The sequence below is a fragment of the Oratosquilla oratoria genome, unplaced genomic scaffold, assembly GCF_046742065.1.
Source record: "Oratosquilla oratoria isolate Oo_2021 unplaced genomic scaffold, ASM4674206v1 SCAFFOLD60, whole genome shotgun sequence".
Taxonomy (NCBI): Eukaryota; Metazoa; Arthropoda; class Malacostraca; order Stomatopoda; family Squillidae; genus Oratosquilla; species Oratosquilla oratoria.
The window spans coordinates 400,281-422,500 of NW_027467724.1; the positions used below are offsets into that span (position 1 = coordinate 400,281).

General features: G+C 40.1%; 1 protein-coding gene across 2 annotated transcripts in view; it reads right to left on the minus strand.

Annotated features, from left to right (window-relative positions):
* The window catches only part of mtt (mangetout), a 265,641-nt gene that overhangs the window by 23,148 nt on the left and 220,273 nt on the right, over nucleotides 1–22,220 (minus strand). For both annotated transcript variants that reach the window (XM_076182394.1, XM_076182395.1), the window contains exons 5-8: nucleotides 17,744–17,872; nucleotides 10,461–10,583; nucleotides 9,136–9,310; nucleotides 3,562–3,668 (exon numbers count right to left, since the gene is read on the minus strand). In XM_076182394.1, the coding sequence (XP_076038509.1) occupies nucleotides 3,562–3,668; nucleotides 9,136–9,310; nucleotides 10,461–10,583; nucleotides 17,744–17,872 (534 nt within the window). The remainder of the gene's footprint in view (nucleotides 1–3,561; nucleotides 3,669–9,135; nucleotides 9,311–10,460; nucleotides 10,584–17,743; nucleotides 17,873–22,220) is intronic.

Consider the following 22,220-nt stretch of genomic DNA (forward strand, 5'->3'; position numbering starts at 1 on the left):
TAGGACAATTATATTAACTATTGACTTATTCAATGCAGTATAAGTTAATATAAACTTTTATAGTCAAATAAGAAACTATATTTAAGGCACTGTTATGCTGTGAAATGCCAATTGTAGCCGGACTTAACAGGTATTATTGTAATAGGTTAGTGGAAACCAGGGTTGGGGATTTTTTTTTTTTTTTTTTTTTATCTTTTTAAAAATATAAGAAATCTATTTTTTTTAAATCAGATTTATTTTATTTAAATAGCTTTTTTATAGATTTCAAATATTGTGGGATTGCTATCTGATATGCGATCTGATTGCTAAAGGGCATTTTTAGCATATCAATATAAGGAGCAGTGCTATATAGACTTGCCACAAGTATACAAGGAACGGTACAAGCCTACATTTATTATATATCACAATGCAGCCCACAACAAGTTTCAACAAGATTCTTGGTGAAACTTGTTCTAGGTAAGCAAGCTCTCACTGAGTCAGTTGCTGCTTTGTAATCAACCAGGAAGGATGTCTTCTGGACCTGGCAGAGTGGTTCCTTCAGGCAGAAAAAATTATCCTGTCTGGAATTATTTTGAAAAACTACCAACAACTTCTGGCAAAGGGTACCGAGCTAAATGCAAAGACTGCAGCCAGGAACTACAGGGCATTGTGTCAAGATTAAAATCTCACAGAGATAAATGCCAAGGTCAGCCACAGCATACAGAAGAAGAAATTGATGACCCAGGTAAATAATTTTACTTATATTGTGTGCATTTCTCCCTTTTCATACGCAACTATATAAATTTGGTGAACAATGGAGAGCATGTGCAATAAAAATGTGAAGGCCTAAAGAGATGATACTTCAACTTCATTATTTCTAAATTTGGGTAATGACTATATCACTATAATATACTGTATCCACTCAACTTTGGGGCCTAGATGATTGTTATTCATTTCATTCAACATTGTGTAATATATTTCATAGGTTCCATTGGAATTCAGCCCACATGGGATTCAGCCCAAAGGGATTTAGCCTAACCTAACCCAACCCATTATTTTTAGTGAATTTAAAAGTGGACTGAATCCTGTGTGGGCTGAATTCCAAGCCCACCTATTTCATATTCTGTTAATTATTTCCAAATAATTTAGTGGCTTGTGTGAATATGATCATTATCTAAAAAAAAATAACTACTGTACTCAAAAGTAGCCTAAATCACACTGTATTCATTCATTTATTTATTCATTTATAAATTATGCAATATGCTAAAATTTTCTGTTTCCATTTCAGGATCTGTATCAACAGCTTCAATCCCTTCATTATCGGCTCCATTTGAATTATGTGCAAACCTGAGTCCATCATTAAAAAAGTCACTATCAGACTCCTCCACAGGCGCCACTTCTGCTAAATCATTTTCATCTAAAAGAAAGTCATCAACATCTCTGGACAAATTTATCATAAAAACTTCAGCCTCTCAAAAGAAAAATATCGACAAAGAAATTGCAAGAATTATATTTGCTACAAATTCATCATTTTGTGTCGTTCAGCATCCTCAGTTTCTCAAGATGGTTCAGAACCTGAGGCCAGGTTATAATCCTCATCCAGAAAAGATATTGCTGATAAGTACTTGGATCTTGTGTATGAAAAGGAATATAAAAAGTGTGCAGATGACCTGAATAATGAAACTGTATGTCTTTCAATTGATGGGTGGTCTAATATCCATAATGAACCCATAATATGTGTCACTCTAACAACATCCACTGGTCAGATTTATTTAGTTGACACAATAGACACAAAAGGGAAACCTCACACTGCTGAATATCTTCTACAACTTGTACAAAATTCTATCAAGAAGGCTGAACAAGATTTTGGTTGTCATATTGGAAGTGTTGTGACAGACAATGCAGCAAATGTCACCAAGATGAGAAAAGTCTTGGAGGAATCGAGTGAACCTGAGCATACCGTCCTCACATACGGATGTGCAGCACACCTACTAAATCTACTGGCTCATGACCTTGAGATTGATAATGTAAAACAACATGTGGTCCATGTAGTTAAATATTTTAGAAATAATCATTATGCTGCTTCAAAGTATCGGCAGGAAGGTGGTCAGTGTCTAGTCATGCCCCAGGACACAAGGTGGAACACAATGTCAGACTGTCTCAAGGCCTATATAAATAACTGGCCAATTCTAATGAAGATCTGTGAAGTCAACAGGGAAGCTATTGATACTGAAGTAAGAAACAAAGTATCAAATTTAGGCCTAAAACGTTCGGCTGAGGAATTACTGGATCGATTGCAGCCAATAGCAAAGGCTCTAGATGAGGTACAGAGTGACAAGTGCACTATTGCTCAAGCGGTAGATGTTTGGAAGAAATTACTTGGCCATTTCACAAACAATAAACAATCTGAAAAACTGGTGAAAAAAAGTATGAACAGTTTATCACCAAAGCTCACATACTTGCCAACATGCTTCATTCAGCACTTCAAGGAAAAATGCTCAGTGCAGAAGAGGTGAATATTACTATGGAGTATGCCAATGAGAAATATACAACACTTGTTCCTGTCATTATGAAGTTTCAGGCAAAATCACCTCCTTTCCAGGCGTTCAAGTTTACTGAGTCTGTGACCAAGACCCTGACAGCTATTGAGTGGTGGGATTCACATACAGCCATGTTAGACAGTGATATTCTGTTATCAGTGCGTCAACTCCTAACTGCAGTAGCCTTATCATTAGGAGTTGAAAGAGTTTTCTCCTCCTATGGACTTGTACACACAAAATTAAGGAACTGCCTCGGTAATGAGAAGGCAGCCAAATTGGTCTTCCTTTTCAAGACAATGAACTCAAATGTAAATAATGATTAATGTAAATAACTGTCCACTAACCTCATACAATAATACATGTTAAGTCCGGCCAAAATTGGCATTTCAAAGCATAACAGTGCCTTAAAAATAGTTTCTTATTTCACTATAAAAGTTTATATTAACTTATACTGCATTGAATAAGTCAATACTTGATATATTTGTCCTATATACAATGTTAGGTTTCTAGTTTTGATATATTTGTCCAATATAAAATGTTAGGTTACAAAGAAAGCAATGGCCTCCACTAGCGGAGCCAGGAATCTGGGTGCGCACGTCCTGTGTAATAGTAGTCCTTAATATACATACATATATATATATATATATATATATATATATATATACATCTGTGTGTGTACATATATATACATATATATGTATACATACATATGTACAGGTATATATATACATACTGTACATATATACATACATACATATATATATATATATATATATACATATATATATATATTCATATATATGTTTGTGTGTGTATGTGTGTGTGTGTGTGTGTGTGTGTGTGTGTGTGTGTGTGTGTGTGTGTGTGTGTGTGTGTGCATGTGTGTGCATGTGTGTGCACGTGTTTTGTGTGTATTTGTGTACACAAACATGTAGTAAAAATTTACAGAGAGAGAAGAAGACACATGGAAAGAGAGAGGGAAGGGGAGGGTATGCATATGCACTCACACTTGGTTAACATACAATACATATCATTCAATTACCTTCGAACTCAACCTTCCGCAAGTAACGGAGTAGCAGCTCGCCATCGATGGGTGTCATGTCCTTACAAACTCCCATCTCCCTTCCACACAGATCTCTGTGCATGTCCCTGAAACAAAAATTCCCCTGAGTCGAAGGTTTAGGGTAGAAAAAAGGGGTCTTTGGTGAAACACCTAAAACATAGCCACTGGGTGGTTAGGAATAACCTTGTCCTTTCATCCACATGCCACCTAAGATAAAATTCTCAGGGCAGACAAAAATGATCCATATTGAGGGTATAAATACTGTTGATTAATTCATATCTGTCACTGTGAGGAAGATTTGTAGTAAAAAAAAAAAAGTCAGTAAATTAGTGTTCTTGATCCAACCCGTGTTTTCCTACCATCTTTGTCATTCAACTGTCTCACCTTTAAACAATATTTTATTTGTATATATATATGTATATATATATATATACATACATACATATATATATATATATATATATATATATATATATATATATATATATGGCTGAATATCCCACTATCGGAGAAAAGAAAAAATTATTTGAAGTTATGTGCATTGCGATCACATACTGTGATCCTCATCAGCGTGGTTTTACAAAGGGGGGCTTACTATATATTCTAAGAGGGAATACATAAAGGGGACATGGGGAGGTAAACATTCTAATGCGTGGTCCGCTTGAGCCCAAGTCGCGATGACCTCATGGTCAGATTAACCCCATGTCAAATGTTTGCACAATAGGTGGTAGGTTCAGGTCTGGGTGGACAAATTGATGTACGATATTGTTGATGGCAAACTGGTAATAGCGTCAGGAGACCATTGTACTTTTAAAGTATCAAAATTAGGTGGTTGTTTGATTGGAGACGACTCAAATTGTTCGTCAAGTTGTCCGCCCATACCTGAATCTACGACCGGACGCGCAAACATTTGATTCGGGGTCAGTTTGACCATGGAGGTCATCGCGAATTGGGCTCAAACGGACCACGCACTAGTATTCTTACCTCCCCATGTCCCCTATATGTATCCCCTCTTAGTATATATAGTCAACCCTCCTTTGTAAAACCACGCTGAAGAGGATCACATTTAGTGTTCCCAATATACCTGGTACGTGTCTTCAAATAACTTTCTTTTCTCCGATCGTGGGATATTCAGTAAATTTTACCTGTGTTAGAACATTCACTCGCTTATATTACGCGCACACACACACACACACACACACACACACACACACACACACACACACACACACACACACACACACACACACACACACACACACACACACACACACACACACAGACACACACACAGACACAGACACACACACACACACACACACACACACACACACACACACACACACACACACACACACACACACACACACAAACACACACACACATATATATATATATATATATATATATATATATATATATATATATATGTGTGTGTGTGTGTGTATGTTTATATACTGTACAGTATATAGACATATATGTGTAACATATATATATTATATATATATATATACATATATATATACATACATACATATATATATACATACATATATATATATACATATATGTATATGTATATGTATACATATGTATATATATGTATACATATATATATATATATATATATATACATATATGTATAATTATGTTTACACATATATTCATATATATATAAATATATATATATATATATACATATATATATATATATATATATATATATATATATATATATGTTCACTATTAACCCCCTATCGGAGAAAAAATGACGGAAGTACAGGGAAACTGTATATTTCGACTACTATCTGTAGTCCTCTTCAGCAGAATGCTTACATGAAGTTAAGGTACAAGTATATATGAGAAAGTGAGGGGTACATAAAAGGGGATGGGGAAAGTGGGGGGACTCAGGTTACATGCCCTTGAAATGGTTGGGTCAAGGAAGGACAATTGGCGGTATTTTTGTCCGACCGCTCTTGACATGATTTTGTGGCTGAATATCCCACTATCGGACAAAAATACCGCCAACTGTCCTTCCTTGACCCAACCATTTCAAGGGTATGTAACCTGAGTCCCCCCACTTTCCCCATACCCTTTTATGTACCCCTCACTTTCTCATATATACTTGCACCTTAACTTCATGTAAGCATTCTGCTGAAGAGGACTACAGATAGTAGTCGAAATATACAGTTTCCCTGTACTTCCGTCATTTTTTCTCCGATAGTGGGTTTATAGTGAACTTTAAATGTGTTATAACATACCAATTTCCAATATATATATATATATATATATATATATATATATATATATATATATATATATATATATATATATATATATATATGATATTGGGGAAAAGTTAAAATATCCTATTCATATTCTTAATCAATGTCACAACAACGCCAAGAAACGCTTTCACAAAACTTGCAATCAAGAACAAGGAAACCATAAACAACTTAATACACTTGTTCTTCCTTTTCATGAAAATTTTCTTAGTATTGTTAACCTACTCCAAAAATTGAATATCAAAGTAGCTTTTAAATATGACCACACCATTAAGAAAACTTTAATTAAGAACAGCCCTCTTAACAACAACGGTGTGGTCTATAAAATTCCTTGCCAAGATTGTAATAAATTTTATATTGGAGAAACTGGGAAAAACTTAGAAACAAGGATTTCCCAACATAAATATAGTGTGAGATCTACCCAGGAAAATTATACGTTATTCCAACATAAAGCATTATACAACCATCATATTGATTGGTCTAAGGCAACAATTTTAGCTAAAAGAAAAAGCCTACAAGAAAGAAATATAATAGAATCCTGCTTAATATCAGGCACGTTTGATAAAAATATAAACTTAAGCTGTGGTCATTTTAAATGTGACAAATTGGTAACCCAAATGGCCACCGAGATCTTTCCGCCAGATTGAGCCTTATGTGTTGGTCAGGTCGATAGGGGTAAGGTCATCCCCCCTCCTCACATTGTATTGTCTCCCCCCTTCCCCCCTATGGTTGCACCTGATACTTATATTTAAACCCAACTCTGTATCTCTGTCATTTAGTCTGAAGATGTAATATACGAAAGTACTTACTGTCTACAAGTTTCCTTTCTCCTGTGGTTATTTTGCATATATACATATATATGTATATATATTATATACATATATATGTATATATATATATGTATGTATGCATGTGTGTGTGTGTTTATATATATAGACATACATATATATATATATATATATATATATGTATATATATTTACATATATGTAAACATGTATATATATAAATATATATATACATACATACATATATATATATATATATACATATGTACATATATGTATATATATGTACGTGTGCGTGTGTATGTGTGTGCATGTGTTTGTGTGTGTGCGTGTGTATGTGTGTGCGTGTGTGTGTTTGTGTGCATTATTATGACATATTGAATTTTTAGAAGCTCTGCCAAGGGATTCGAACCCTGACTTGTGCGTACATGATCACGAAGCCAAGACGCTTGCAACTGAGCCATGAACTATACTACAAAAGGATTCTTCAAGTCCCTGAACACACTCTCCATAGCTACAGCAGACGTAGTCTTATCATCATGGAATTTTCCCATTTAGGCAAGCCCTCCGACAAGTTGTGTATTATTAATGAGACTACGCCTGCTGTAGCTATGGAGAGTGTGCTCGGGGACTTGAAGAGTCCTTTTGTAGTATCGTTCATGGCTCAGTTGCTAGCGTCTTGGCTTCGTGATCATGTACGCACAAGTCAGGGTTCGAACAAACACATGCACACACACACACACACACACACACACACACACACACACACACACACACACACACACACACACACACACACACACTCACATAAGACGTGCGCACACACATCCACACATGCACACGCATACACATACGCACGAACACACATACACACACACACACACACACACACACACACACACACACACACACACACACACACACACACATATATATATATATATAATAGAGAGAGAGAGAGAGAGAGAGAGAGAGAGAGAGAGAGAGAGAGAGAGAGAGAGAGAGAGAGAGAGAGAGAGAGAGAGAGAGAGAGAGAGAGAGAGATAAAGAGGGAGAAAGAGAAATAGGATTGGTTCGACAATTTGAATAAATAGCTCTCAAGTGGGATTTGGACTGAAGGTCACGTATGGCTTTCCTGGATTGCGATGAAATAAAAGTAAAATGCATTTGCGATGGTAGTTGACGTCGGGGGGCCAGAGGATATACTTTCCACTACCTTTTTTGTACACTTCCGGTGGCAAAGCTGTACTCTCATTGCCGTGTGAGTACAGGACGTAGGGTCTAACACAGTGGTTCCCAACCGGTGTGTCGCGGCACCAAAGAGTGCCGTGAGATCAACTGAGGGTGCCGCCAAAACTCAGGGCAAAAATAATTTTCGTATTACCGGCTCTCTCTCTCTCTCTCTCTCTCTATCTATCAATCTATCTATCTATCTCTATCTCTTCGGTAACCCAACGCCGACTAACACACATTGCACATACATATACCAAGGCTTTTTCCTCCTTACAAGGGAGGTAGCCAAAAAGGGAAAGGCATAAAATAATTCCCACCCATTCCATCCCTAAATACACTCCACACCCCTCCACCCTCCCTCTCATCTTAGCACCTCCTGGATGACGGGTCATCCCTGCACCTTGTCCACTGCCCTGAGTCAGAAGCAGTGTCGCAAGACACAGCACATCCACAGCAAGGCCGCTTCATAGCTCATGATTATTGGCTATGCTGCTGTACAGATTGGAGGTGTTGCCACTTCTTTCACTTGAGGACCGATATGCGATTAGCATTGTCAGAAATTAGACCTGATATCATCAAGTGTCTGTGTTCCAAGCATCAATCATAAGTCTCACACTGAGTAGACATGCATGGTCCATTGTGGTGTATTTATTTGTCCCTGTTATGGCATTGTGCAAATTACTTGAATATATTGTGCAACTGCTCTAATTACTGTCACAATTATATTTTTGTATTGTCATCCATTTTTGTTCATTAAATCAGCATCAGTGTAAAGATGAGTATTTTCATATTCTCCAGGGACAAACTAGAATTTAGATTTTCTAATAAGGGTACCGTGGACTTCTAAAAGGCTTAGTAAGGGTCCCTCAAGTCAGAAAGGGTTAGGAACCACTGGTTTAACACATCGTGGAAAATGATTGATCAAGATATGTATAAATTCATAGATGTATAGATTTATAGGTATATAGAATACAGATATAGAAATGTAAATTTAGGTAGTCTTACATCAATAAACATCTTACTTAAATAATTGATCAAGATATGTACAAATTTATAGATGTATAGACTTATAGATATAGAGAATACAGATATAGAAATGTAAATTTAGGTAGTCTTACATGAATAGATATCTTACTTGAATAATTGATCAAAATATGTACAAATTCATAGATGTATAGATTTATAGATATATAGAATACAGATATAGAAATGTAAATTTAGGTAGTCTTACATGAATAAACATCTTACTTAAATGCATATGCAAAGGCCATGACAGCGTCGGATACAAATTGAAGTTGAGCTTCAAACTGTGTATTTTCTCGTGTGAGGAGCTCCAATCCAGTGCATTGGCGCGTGTAGTCTCCGTTGTAAGGTGTCTTGGAGCTGTTTGGGTAGCGACATTGAAAGTGGTCTTCCCAATACTCTACAGGTAAAGGAAAAGGACACAAAATTATCTACTTCTCAGAATACTATTGCTCTATGCATGGAAAAATTATTCTCATATGCATATATACCAAAAGACCTTTTTTTCTTTTTTTTCCTTAGAAGGGAGTTGGATAAAACAAACTATGCATCCACCCTACACCCATCCCAATCCCATTCATCGTTCATTCCATCTTAGCACTTTGTAGAATCTACAATGTAGATGAACTGTCAATCCTGACCCCGTCACGCCTCTCGGGTCTAAGGCAACGGAGCAGGACCGGGTAAACGGAGCTGGTTCTCTCTCTCTCTTTCTCTCTCTCTCTCTCTCTCTCTTTATCTATCCATCTATCTATCTATCTCTATCTCTCTCTCTCTCTCACTCTCTCTCTATCTCTCTCTCTCTTTCTCTATCTCTCTCTCTCTCTCTCTCTCTCTCTCTCTCTCCCTCTCTCTTTCTCTCTCCCTCTCTCTCTCTCTCTCTCTCTCTCTCTCTCTCTTACACACACACACACACACACACACACACACACACACACACACACACACACACACACACACACACACACACACACACACACACACACACACACACACACACACACACACACACACACACACACACACACACACACACACACACACACACACACACACACACACCCTCCTCATCCACTCGTGAAAAAATATGAAGATATAAGAATAACATTCCTCCGGGCCTTGTCATTTCTTCATCCATTCACTCCTGTCTTTTGCACTCTTTCTTCCATGCTCGACATACATTCCTCTTGCATTCAATGCCCCCTTCGGACCATTTATCCTCCTCATTCTTTATATTTCTCTCCAATTAACACCATTCAATTCTGCTTTCTATACTCTTTTTGTCAGTCTTTCTTCACTCATTCTTTCCATGTGCTCAAACTCCATTTCAGCACTCCTTGATATATCCAACAACTCTCTTTTCATCCACGCTACTGATGCGGAACAACCGTTCAACTGTTTACTTTTGTCAACTTTTACTCCAAACTCAAACACTTCCTTACCCATGTCATTTTCAGGAGATTTGCTACCTATTACCCATGCCATGCCAACACTTCTTTATGTACTCTTTATTCTCCCCTTCCCTCCAGTTCCCAAGATCCAGAGCTTACCCACAAACCATGGGTTGCGTTCATTGGTTTCAACCCTTAGATTCAGGAAGTATTTATCGAAGCCACGGACCGGGTTGGCTTGCGGCTGGACGGAGAGCGTGCCTTCGACTTCTGGTTCATTACCTGGTGAAGAAATCAAGCCAGTTACCTAAACGCTTATTTAAGTCCACGTAGAATCATATACCTTTATACACATAAGTACATACATACATATATCATATATATATCAAAGGCTTTTTCCCCCTCCACCCTCCTCCCTCCTTCTTATCTTGGCACCTCCTGGATGACGGGTCATCCCTGCATCCTGTATATTGCCCTGGGTCAGAAGTAGTGTCGCAAATATTCGTATAAACGAATGTATAACAGATAGTATGAGAGAATAAATATCTTATTGCCATCACACCTCCATTCACAATTTCTGTTGTTCATTATATTTTCTATTTCCTGTCACCATACATAACACTTAATCATCCCATTCCTTCACATGATTTATGTTTTTGTATTAATAACCCAGGCCAAATACACGAGTCAACGTAACTATTAAATACATACATATACCAATGCTTTTCCCTCTTACAAGGGAGGTAGCCAAAAAGAAAAAGGCATAAAAACCATTCCCACCCATTCCATCCCTAAATACACTCCACTCCCCTCCACCCTCCATATATATATACTGTATATATATCATGTACATATGCTTACATATGTATATACATGTACATATGTTTACATATACACGTAACTATTAATTAATATATTTATTCCACTGCTTCCACAGGCAGATGGTCGATCAAACATTCTTATACTTTTTTAGATTTGAATGTCCTTAGTTCCGCTTTCGTGAGATTTTTCATTTCCGCGTCCCGTGTCTCTCACCCATCACGTGACTCTTCCCTCTCCTGATTAACTCCCTTCTTTAAAAAAAATTCCCATACATTTACCAAGGCTTTTTCCCCCTTACAAGGGAGGTAGCCAAAAAGGAAAAGGCATAAAATCATTCCCACCCATTACATTCCTGAATACACTCCACACCCCTCCACCCTCCCTCTTATCTGTGCACCTCCTGGATGACGGGTCATCCCTGCATCTTGTCCACTGCCCTGGGTCAGAAGCAGTGTCGCAAGACACAGCACATCCACAGCAAGGCCGCTTCATTAAATCGGCGACCCCCCCCTCTCCGTCCCCCCATGCACAAAAAGAGAGGACGGGGAGAAATCCCTTCGGGCTGCGTCAAATTTTGCTCACACATACTACCTCACCCCCGAATCCCCCCGCCCATTCCACCTCATGCATCACAACAACATCCATATACAACCGTTCTCCATTCACCCCTATCTTCTGTCCTCTCCCGTCCTTCCTCAACAGACATTCCCCTCTTCCCCAAAGCCCCCTTCACCCCATCCATCCACCTCATCCTAGGACGTCCCTTCATGTTCACTCCCTCCACATCTACCTTCCATACCTCTTTTACTAGTCTTTCTTCACTCATTCTTTCCATGTGTCCAAACCATCCTAATACTCTTTCATCAACCCTATCTCCCAACTCCCTTTCCACCCCCGTTCTTCTCCTCACCTCCTCATTTCTCACTCTATCTAGCCTAGTAACCCCCATCATACTTCTCAGACACCTCATCTCAAACACATTCAAACTCCTTCTCTCTTCTTCTCTTATGTTCCATGTTTCTGCCCCATACAGTGCTGTTGGCACAATCACTCCTTCATACAGTCTCCTCTTAGCATCCATTCCCAAATGTTTATTCCTCATTACACTTTTTAATCCACCAAGGCATTTACTCGCTTCTCTCAATCTACATTCTACCTCCACCCCCACTCCACCCTTTCCTGCCACATTTGCACCCAAGTATCTAAAACTATCCACTTCCTCCAGTCGCTCTCCCTTAATGCTCACTTCCAGTCTACTGCCACTTTCACCCCTTGTACATCTCATCACCTTACTTTTACCCACATTTATCTTTAGCTTTCTTCTATCACATACTCTCCCAAACTCTGTCACCAACTTCCTCAATCCCTCCTCCGATCCTGCCACAAAACTTCCTCCTCTCCTCCATTTACTTACTCTGAACCCTTGACTCTTCTTCTCTACACCAGTCCATGAATCCCTTTCACACAATACCGTCCTGGTGGCGCCACCAGCCTGATTGCCACCACGTATCTGGTCCGGCCACATGCAAAAAATTATATTTGAATTGATGCAGATTGTGTGTGCGCACGCGTGTGTGTGTGCGTGTATGTGTGTGCGTGCGTGTGTGTGTGTATGTGTGTGTGTGTGTGTGTGTGTGTGTGTGTGTGTGTGTGTGTGTGTGTGTGTGTGTGTGTGTGTGTGTGTGTGTGTGTGTGTGTGTGTGTGTGTGTGTGTGTGTGTGTGTGCACCCGGTTCAACACCATATTCTTGGATCACGTGCTGGACTCATGTTCGACAACTATTAACCTTTCGGCTAAAGACTCAGAACTCAAATATTACGCAACACTTTTTGTAGTACATCGAGTTTTTTTTTATAAATACATAATTTAGCTATCATGCTGGTCAGGGATACTGGTCTGTGATTCAATAATTTATCTTTACTTATTCCTTTACGAATTGTTACTATATTAGCATTTTTCCAATCTTGTGATAAGCTACTATCACTTGTAGCGACGGCCTTGCGCGGCAGGATTCGTTAAAGTTATGAATTTTGCCCTCAAATTGATCTTCATTCTCAAAGTATTCAATCTGAGATCCCATCAGATTCTGGAACTTTTCCTACGCCTAATGCTTCCAATAGTCTTGGATCTCATGTTGGACTCTGAGCTCTGAGCTCATTTTTGTTCGATTTATGGTTAAGGCTGTGACTTTCAACACACACACACACACACACACACACACACACACACACACACACACACACACACACACACACACACACACACACACACACACACACACACACACACACACACACACACACACACACACACACACACACACTCGGTGGAGCGGTCACGACTCGGTGGCGCGGTTGATAGAGTATTGGACTGTCAGTACGGAGGTGCGGCAGTACCTGGTTCGAATCCTGCCCAGGGCCGAAATTATTTCGGTATCGCTGCGCTTCGGGTCGTTACTCCGACTCTCGTGGGCGGGGAGTTGTGTGTGTGTGTGTGTGTGTGTGTGTGTGTGTGTGTGTGTGTGTGTGTGTGTGTGTGTGTGTGTGTGTGTGTGTGTGTGTGTGTGTGTGTGTGTGTGTGTGTGTGTGTGTGTGTGTGTGTGTGTTTGTGTGTGTGTGTGTAAGGTCATAGCATTACCCATAGATCGGTCATACGAGCTCTGAGCTCTCTTCCGGGAAGGAAATAGCTGTCGATCACGAGTCCAACACGTGATCCAAAGACCAAGGTGAATACACACACACACACACACACACACACACACACACACACACACACACACACACACACACACACACACACACACACACACACACACACACTGTAACCATTAGTAACCATCACCTACCACGCACGTGATCCACATTCATGCGACATGGCACTCGTGTCCCCTTCTTGCTGACTTCGCTTTCCCAGACCTCAGCACCTAACTCAGCAGTAATTCAAACAAACAGGATATCACCACACGAAGATGCCTCATGTCACCATAGAAACCCATTAAACCCCCTTTATTATACATACATACATATACCAAGGCTTTTTCCCCCTTACAAGGGAGGTAGCCAAAAAGGGGAAGGCATAAATTCATTTCCACCCATTCCATCCCTGAATACACTCCACACCCCTCCACCCTCCCTCTTATCTGTGCACCTCCTGGATGACGGGTCATCCCTGCACCTTGTCCACTGCCCTGGGTCAGAAGCAGTGTCGCAAGACACAGCACATCCACAGCAAGGCCGCTTCATTAAATCGGCGACCCCCCCCTCTCCGTCCCCCCATTGCATAAAATGAGAGGACGGGGAGAAATCCCTTCGGGCTGCGTCAAATTTTGCTCACACACACTACCTCACCCCCCACCCCCCCTCCCATTCCACCTCATGCAATCACATCATCATCCATATACAACCATTCTCCATTCACCCCTTCCTTCTGTCCTCTCCCATCCTTCCTCAACAGACATTCCCCTCTTCCCCAAGGCCCCCTTCACCCCCATCCATCCACCTCATCCTAGGACGTCCCCTCATATTCACTCCCTCCACATCTGCCTTCCATACCTCTTTTACTAGTCTTTCTTCACTCATTCTTTCCATGTGTCCAAACCATCCTAATATTTTTTCATCAACCCTATCTCCCAACTCCTTTTCCACCCCTGTTCTCCTCCTCACCTCCTCATTTCTCACTCTATCCAGTCTAGTAACCCCCATCGTAGTTCTCAGACATCTCATCTCAAACACATTCAAACTCCCTCTTTCTTCTTCTCTTATGTTCCATGTTTCAGCCCCATACAGTGCTGTTGGCAAAATCATTCCTTCATACAGTCTCCTTTTAGCATCCATTCCCAAATGTCTATTCCTCATTACACTCTTTAATCCACCAAGGCATTTACTCGCTTCTCAATCTACATTCTACCTCCACCCCCACTCCACCCTTGCCTGCCACATTTGCACCCAAGTATCTAAAACTATCCACTTCCTCCAGTCGCTCTCCCTTAATGCTCACTTCCAGTCTACTGCCACTTTCACCCCTTGTACATTTCATCACCTTACTTTTACCCACATTTATCTTCAGCTTTCTTCTATCACATACTCTCCCAAACTCTGCCACCAACTTCCTCAATCCCTCCTCCGATCTTGCCACAAGCGCAGTGTTGTCCGCAAACAACAGCTGGCTCACCTCCCACTTTTCTCCATTTTCTTTAACCATCTCCAATCCCTTTCCCACTACCCTTGCATTTACCTCTCGCACCACCCCATCCATGTATAAGTTGAACAGCCAGGGTGACATAACGCATCCTTGACGAAGTCCCACCTTTACCTCGAACCACTCACTCTCTCCATTTCTAATCCTGACACAAGCTCTACTACTCTCATAAAAACTCTTGACAGCTCCCAGAAGCTTTCCTCCTATCCCATATATCTGCATAACCTCCCACAGTGCCTTTCTGTCTACCCTATCATAAGCCTTTTCCAGATCCATAAAAGCCCAAAAAACATCCTTCCCCTTTCCTATAGCTTTCTCACATATCTGTCTTACCACAAAGATATGATCTACACAACCTCTACCCGTCCTAAATCCACACTGTTCCTCACCAATTACTCCTTCTGTTCCTCTCCTAATCCTCTCAATCAAGATCCTCCCATAAGCCTTCCCAACTACACTTAACAAGCTAATCCCTCTGAAACTACTACATTCACACTTGTCCCCTTTTCCCTTGTAAAGAGGAACTATACAGGCACTCCTCCAGTCCTCCGGCACTCTACCCTCTCTCCAGCAAACATTAAATAACCTCACCAACCAGTCCACCATCACTGTACCTCCCTTTTTCAGACATTCTGCATGGCATCCATCCAGACCAGGTGCCTTACCTGCTTTCATCATCTTAACAACTGCCTTCACCTCATCCTTCCTTATTTCTCCTCCATTCTCCTCACTCATCACTCTCATTTTCTTCGCATTTTCCACTGCAGCTATCTTTCCCTCCCTATCCTCCTTTACATTTAGCAACTCCCTAAAATATTCTGCCCATCTTCCCCTTACTGCCTTCTCTTCCATTATCATCTCTCCATCTGCACCTTTTACCTTTTCTTCTCTACTTGATTCGCCTCCTCTTCCTCTCTTAATTTCTTTCCAAAACATCTTTTTATTACTTTCAAAATTTTCTGTCATACTCATACCCCATTTCACATCTGATCTCCTCTTTGCAACCTTTACCTTTTGTTTGACTTCTCTTTTCTTTTCTTTGTACCTCTCATATGACTCCCTCCTCCTATTTTGTAACCAATCTGTGAAAGCTCGCTTCTTCTCTTCTACATTCTTCTTTGTTTCCTCATCCCACCATTCATTACCCTTTCTTCTATTTCCTCCTGTCCTTCTTGTTCCACACACCATCCTTGCACACTTTATGACTCCCTCCTTGAACCATCCCCATTCCTCCTCCACACCCAGCTCTACTCTATCCTACTCTATCCCTTTATTATACTACCCCTATTATATAACCCATAAGGTAACATATACATACTATATCAACCATACCCACCAACCATACGACTAACCTAATAAGTAGAACTGACTCCATTACATATAATAACGAACTAACACTTTTACTTACAACAACCCACTAACCCCCTATATCAATGACAACTAATGTAACCAAGACAGCAGAGCTGGGCAGGTCAAGTACCTGCCAGACACAGGTGTGCCTGAGGTCAAGGCCCGGCACTTACTGTATTTTGCCCAAAGGGCCTATTGATAATTTGTTGTTGAAGACCCAGGTTATTGTTAATAAATAGAAGAAACTCCGGCTTGGAGTTTATCTCGCCCATATTAAGTCCACCTTATGTAACCACAACCATTATTGGTTACAAACACACACACACACACACACACACACACACACACACACACACACACACACACACACACACACACACACACACACACACACACACACACACACACACACACACACACACACACACACACACACATGCATATACATACACACAAACATACACACGCACACACACACACATACACACACACACACACACACACACACACACACACACACACACACACACACACCTCTCATGGCGCTGTGGTTAGAGCTCTGGCCTGCCACTACGGAGGTCCGGGTTCGATCCTCGCCCGGGGGCTGAAATAATATCAGTATCGCTGCGCTGAGGGGTGTTACTCCAACTCTCGTGGGCGGGGAGTTGGGGGTGTGTGTGTGTGCAAGGTCATAGCATTACCCATAGATCGGACCTACGAGCTCTGAGCTCTCTTCCAGGAGGGAAATAGCTGTCGATCACGAGTCCAACACGTGATCCAAAGACCAAGTGAATACACACACACACACACACACACACACACACACACACACACACACACACACACACACACACACACACACACACACACACACACAACTGCCCGCCCACGAGAGTTGGAGTGCCTCTTCGCAGCGCAGTGTTACTGAAATTATTTCAGCCCTGGGCGGAATTCGAACTCGAACCACTGGAGAAGCGGTTGCGAACGCTTCCACTGCGCCGTCCAGACATATTCCTGTGTGTGTGTGTGTTTATGTGTACAGGCCTGCGCCTTGACGATACCTGCACCCATACCTGAGGACACGAGGGAGCGGGCCGACCAACCGTCCGAACCGATCCAGGAGAAGTTGCCCGTAGCGTTGTTTCTCCTCACGGCACGCATCACGCCTGCCACCTCTTGGTCTGACCCGAAGATGATAACGCCTGCCGAAGAAGCCAGATCAGAACTGTTAGTCGAGAAAGTCATGTTCAGTGACATAAAAGGCAGATTCAATAGTAGGTACAGGAATTTATAACTTATACATCTATAGTGATACGATACCAAATGATGGCCATAATAATAACGATGATAATAACAGAGTAATTATAATAATGATAGTAAAGGTGATTATAACAACATCAGTAACAATAATAATAATAACAACAACAACAACAGCAACAACAACAACGACAATACTACTACTACTAATGATGATAATAATGGTAAAATTTATAAAATTAATAATGATGATGATGATGATGATGATGATGATGATGATGATGATGATGATGATGATCATGATGATGATCATGATCATGATCATGATGTTGATGACTTATAGTGACTTTATATTCGGTATTCTTTTGTGTTGAGTTTTTTTCAAATCTTTGTGTGCTTAGTGACCTCTTGTGACATTTTGTGTTTTAATATATCAATGTTAACAGTGGTGAGTATGTTCACTTAAGTATACTTTATATATTTTCGGAAGTTGGTATATCCCAAAATTTGGTGAGTACTTAGTGATATCTACTTAAAGCCCATGCACAATTATGTACTAGTTATAGTGTCTCATGCAAAAAGATCAATCAAATTCATTTTCTCTGCGTAGAACTTAAAAGTTACTGGCAACGTTGTAATGACGATTTAGATTTATTACAATCTTCAGTACCCACTACAGTGGCTACAGAAAACTCTTCTAGTTCAACATCTTCATCATCCACGATGTCCTCACACAATCTAATAACAGTAGTTAGAGAAGAACACAGTCAACCGAAGGTCGATGGTGAAATCATACTCCTTTTTTCATTTCTAGCAGAATAGACCATGAGATCATAAGACATAAAGTTGAGGATGATAGGGAGAAGATAGCAATATTGAAAAATAGAATAAATTTTGATACAGTAACAAGAAATATTATCGTGTCTGGTGGATTTCATGAGACAAGAAACTACAAAGACTTTGTGGAATTAATGAAGAAAACCTTTGCAGAACTCACAATATCACGTAAAGTAAAAACCCAAAACTACGTATTTCTAAACCCATTTTCTGTAAGGCACAGTAAAAGCCTAGAATACGTGTTTTAAGCCTATTTTCTATAGAACCCACTAAAAGGCTATTATACATATTTTAAGATAATTTTCTATAATACTGAAAATATGTTTTTCTGAGCCCATTTTCTAAAATGCCCAGTAAAATTCCAGTATAGTTGTTTAGCCCATTTTCCATCAAGCCAATAAAAACCCAGATATGGTGTTTCAAGCCAATTTCTATCTAGCTCAATAAGATCCCGGTACAGGGCATAGTATACCTCCAGTCCAGACTATACTCGCTATACTAAGCCCGGGCCAATTTATGTTCCGTGGTATGAATTGGCCTTGGCTAGACTATACCCTTCTTGCGTAAAGATATTTTGATTGTATTTACACAAGAATTACTTACCTAACCTACCTAAGCTAACCTATCCCATCTTACCTAACTTAACCTAAAGTAACTGTACCCTATACAGAAGAAAGTACATTGGTGTCCTATGTCAAATGTTTTACCTGTTTGTAAATATTAGAGAGTGAATATACTGTGAACATTGATGTCCTATGGCAAATGCTTTATCTGTAAATATCAGTGAGTGAATGTACTGTATAAATACAATCAAAATCTCTTTATACAAGAGGGGTACATTTTAGCCTAGAGGAGTATAGTCTGGCCTAGGCTAATTCATACCCCAGGTATAGGTTGACCTACGACAGTTTACCCCAGATATAGGTTGACTTACGACAGTTTACCCCAGGTATAGGTTGACCTACGACAGTTTACCCCAGGTATAGGTTGACCTACGACAGTTTACCCCAGGTATAGGTTGACCTACGACAGTTTATTCCAGGTATAGGTTGACCTACGACAGTTTATTCCCCGGAGTATATTCTGTCCTGGGGCAAACAATATCCGGGTTTATTCGGGGAAGGGGGGGGGTTAATTTGGGCTGTTACACCGGTACCAAAGAGTCCATTCGAGGTTCCGATCAACTAGGAAGCCCAGTCTTCGTCAGGAGGAAGAGAGGGACGCTCAGACTCCGCGCCGGCTGCGGTCTGGCGTGTGTGTGTGTGTGTGTTGGGGGGGGGGGGGAAGATACTTCCTTCGGGAAGGAACTGAAAAGTCCGTAGATCAGTAGTCACGATGGAAGACGCCGCCGATCCCTTCTGAAACCATGAATCCCCTTCTTTCTTCGCCCGTTGAAATCTAAGTCCTTAAAGTGGGTTTACGGAGAGAAACCCAAGCCCTTTCGTTCTTAGGGTTTCTTCTTGTCCTTGGATTTCAATGGCTCCTTGCTTCATGGGAAGCCCCTGGAAGATGAGGATTCTCGCTGAAGGGGGGCCGCTGTTGTCGTCTCCAGCGGCAGCATCTTCGCTTCCTGGCGTCGCTTTACCTGGAGCATGCACCCGTTTCTTCTTTTTAAAAACGCGCCCAATTTCCTCGTGGTTCCTATCGACATTGGACGCGTGCGGACATGAGGGTGGTGGTCGCCGCGATTAGGTCTGTAATTACTAGTGGCAGTAGTAATGTGTCTGTGTTTCGTATATATGTATAATTTATGTATATGTATATACTGTTTATACATATGTATATAGGATCAATTGTAGACCCCCCCCACAAACACACATACACGCGCGCGCAATTGGGGTGGAAATTGTACAATTGAGTGTTGCTGAGGTGGACATTCTACAGTTGATTATGGCTCGTATACCTAACCTGACCTGACCTAACCTAACCTGACCTGACCTAACCTAACCTAACCAAACCTAAAGTAACCTAACCTAACCTGACCCAACATTCTACAGTTGATTATGACTTGTGATACATAACCTAACCTGACCTGACCTAACCTAACTTGACCTAACCTAACCTAACATTCTATAGTTGATTATGGCTAATGGTACCTAACCTAACTTAACCTGACCTGACATAATCCAACCAAACCAAACCTAACCTAATCTAACTTAGCCTATGTTAGGGTGGAGAGTCTACAGTTGAAGAGTGGTGGGGGAACTCTACAATTTAGTGTAGTTGGGGTGGAGATTCTACAGCTCATCAGTGTGGGTGGAAATTTTACAATTGACCCTTATATTCTGAGTTAGGCCTATACTTACCGTATAGGTCGACCCCCAAACAAACGGTTGGATACCATTGGCACAAAACTTAGGCCTAATGGCAAACGAAGTTAGGTTTCAGTATACGATAACCTGTGTCAAAACTACAAACATACAAACTACAAAACTATTACTTACCTGCATATCGAGACACTGACCATAATATCAATTTATATACATTGTATAACAGCCCACATCACACACTGGTAGGTACTATATATTGTATCGGTATAACTTAGAGAACATTTAGAATTCTTCATGTCTACTGATTAACACATAAAAGTCAACACCAACTTCTATGAGCTATTAATACCATAGATTACACATCGTACTATATATATATATATATATATATTTATATATATACATATATATATATATTCATATATATATATATATATATATATATATATATATATATATATATATATATTTGATGATGAAGGTGGAAAAAGAAGTCACGGGTCTAGTTCCGAGTTCCTGAGTTTATTCCTGACCGGTTTCGCTCTATGCTTCTTCAGAGGAATGTGACTTCGGAGTGAAGCTGGCAGTATACATAGTCTGAGTAGGACCGCGTTCCCTCCTTGGAGGTGGGTTCCGTTTGGTTGTACAATGGTTTATAAATTTTTTTAATACAATGAGCAATAGTTATAATACAGTATACAATAAATTTTGTGATGTTATTATGAAACAGCTCCGGTGTGTGTGGAATGTTGATCGAGGGTGTAACAGTGTAAGTGAAGTGAGTGAGTGGTGTAAAAATGTGGGAATCCTAAAAAGTGCCATAAGATAGCTTATAGTATGAAATAATATAAAGATAAATATCCAGATAAATATAGAATAAAATAAAATAAAATAAAATAAAAGGAAATAAAATGAAAATAAAAATAAAGATAGATAAAAATAATGTGCTAATTTAAAGTGACATGACATCTCATCGCATAACGTTGTGTGACAGAATGTTATAAAAAAATACATACATATACATATATGGTACAGTTTTACATATGATACTGCAAATAATAAATGTACCACCACCATATATCACTCTCATTTCCTGTCTCCCCTTCTCTCTCTCTCCGTCCGTCCTGCCCGCCATATTTCCCACCCTATCCCTCCATATGTCTCCGTCTCCCCCCATCTCCCACTT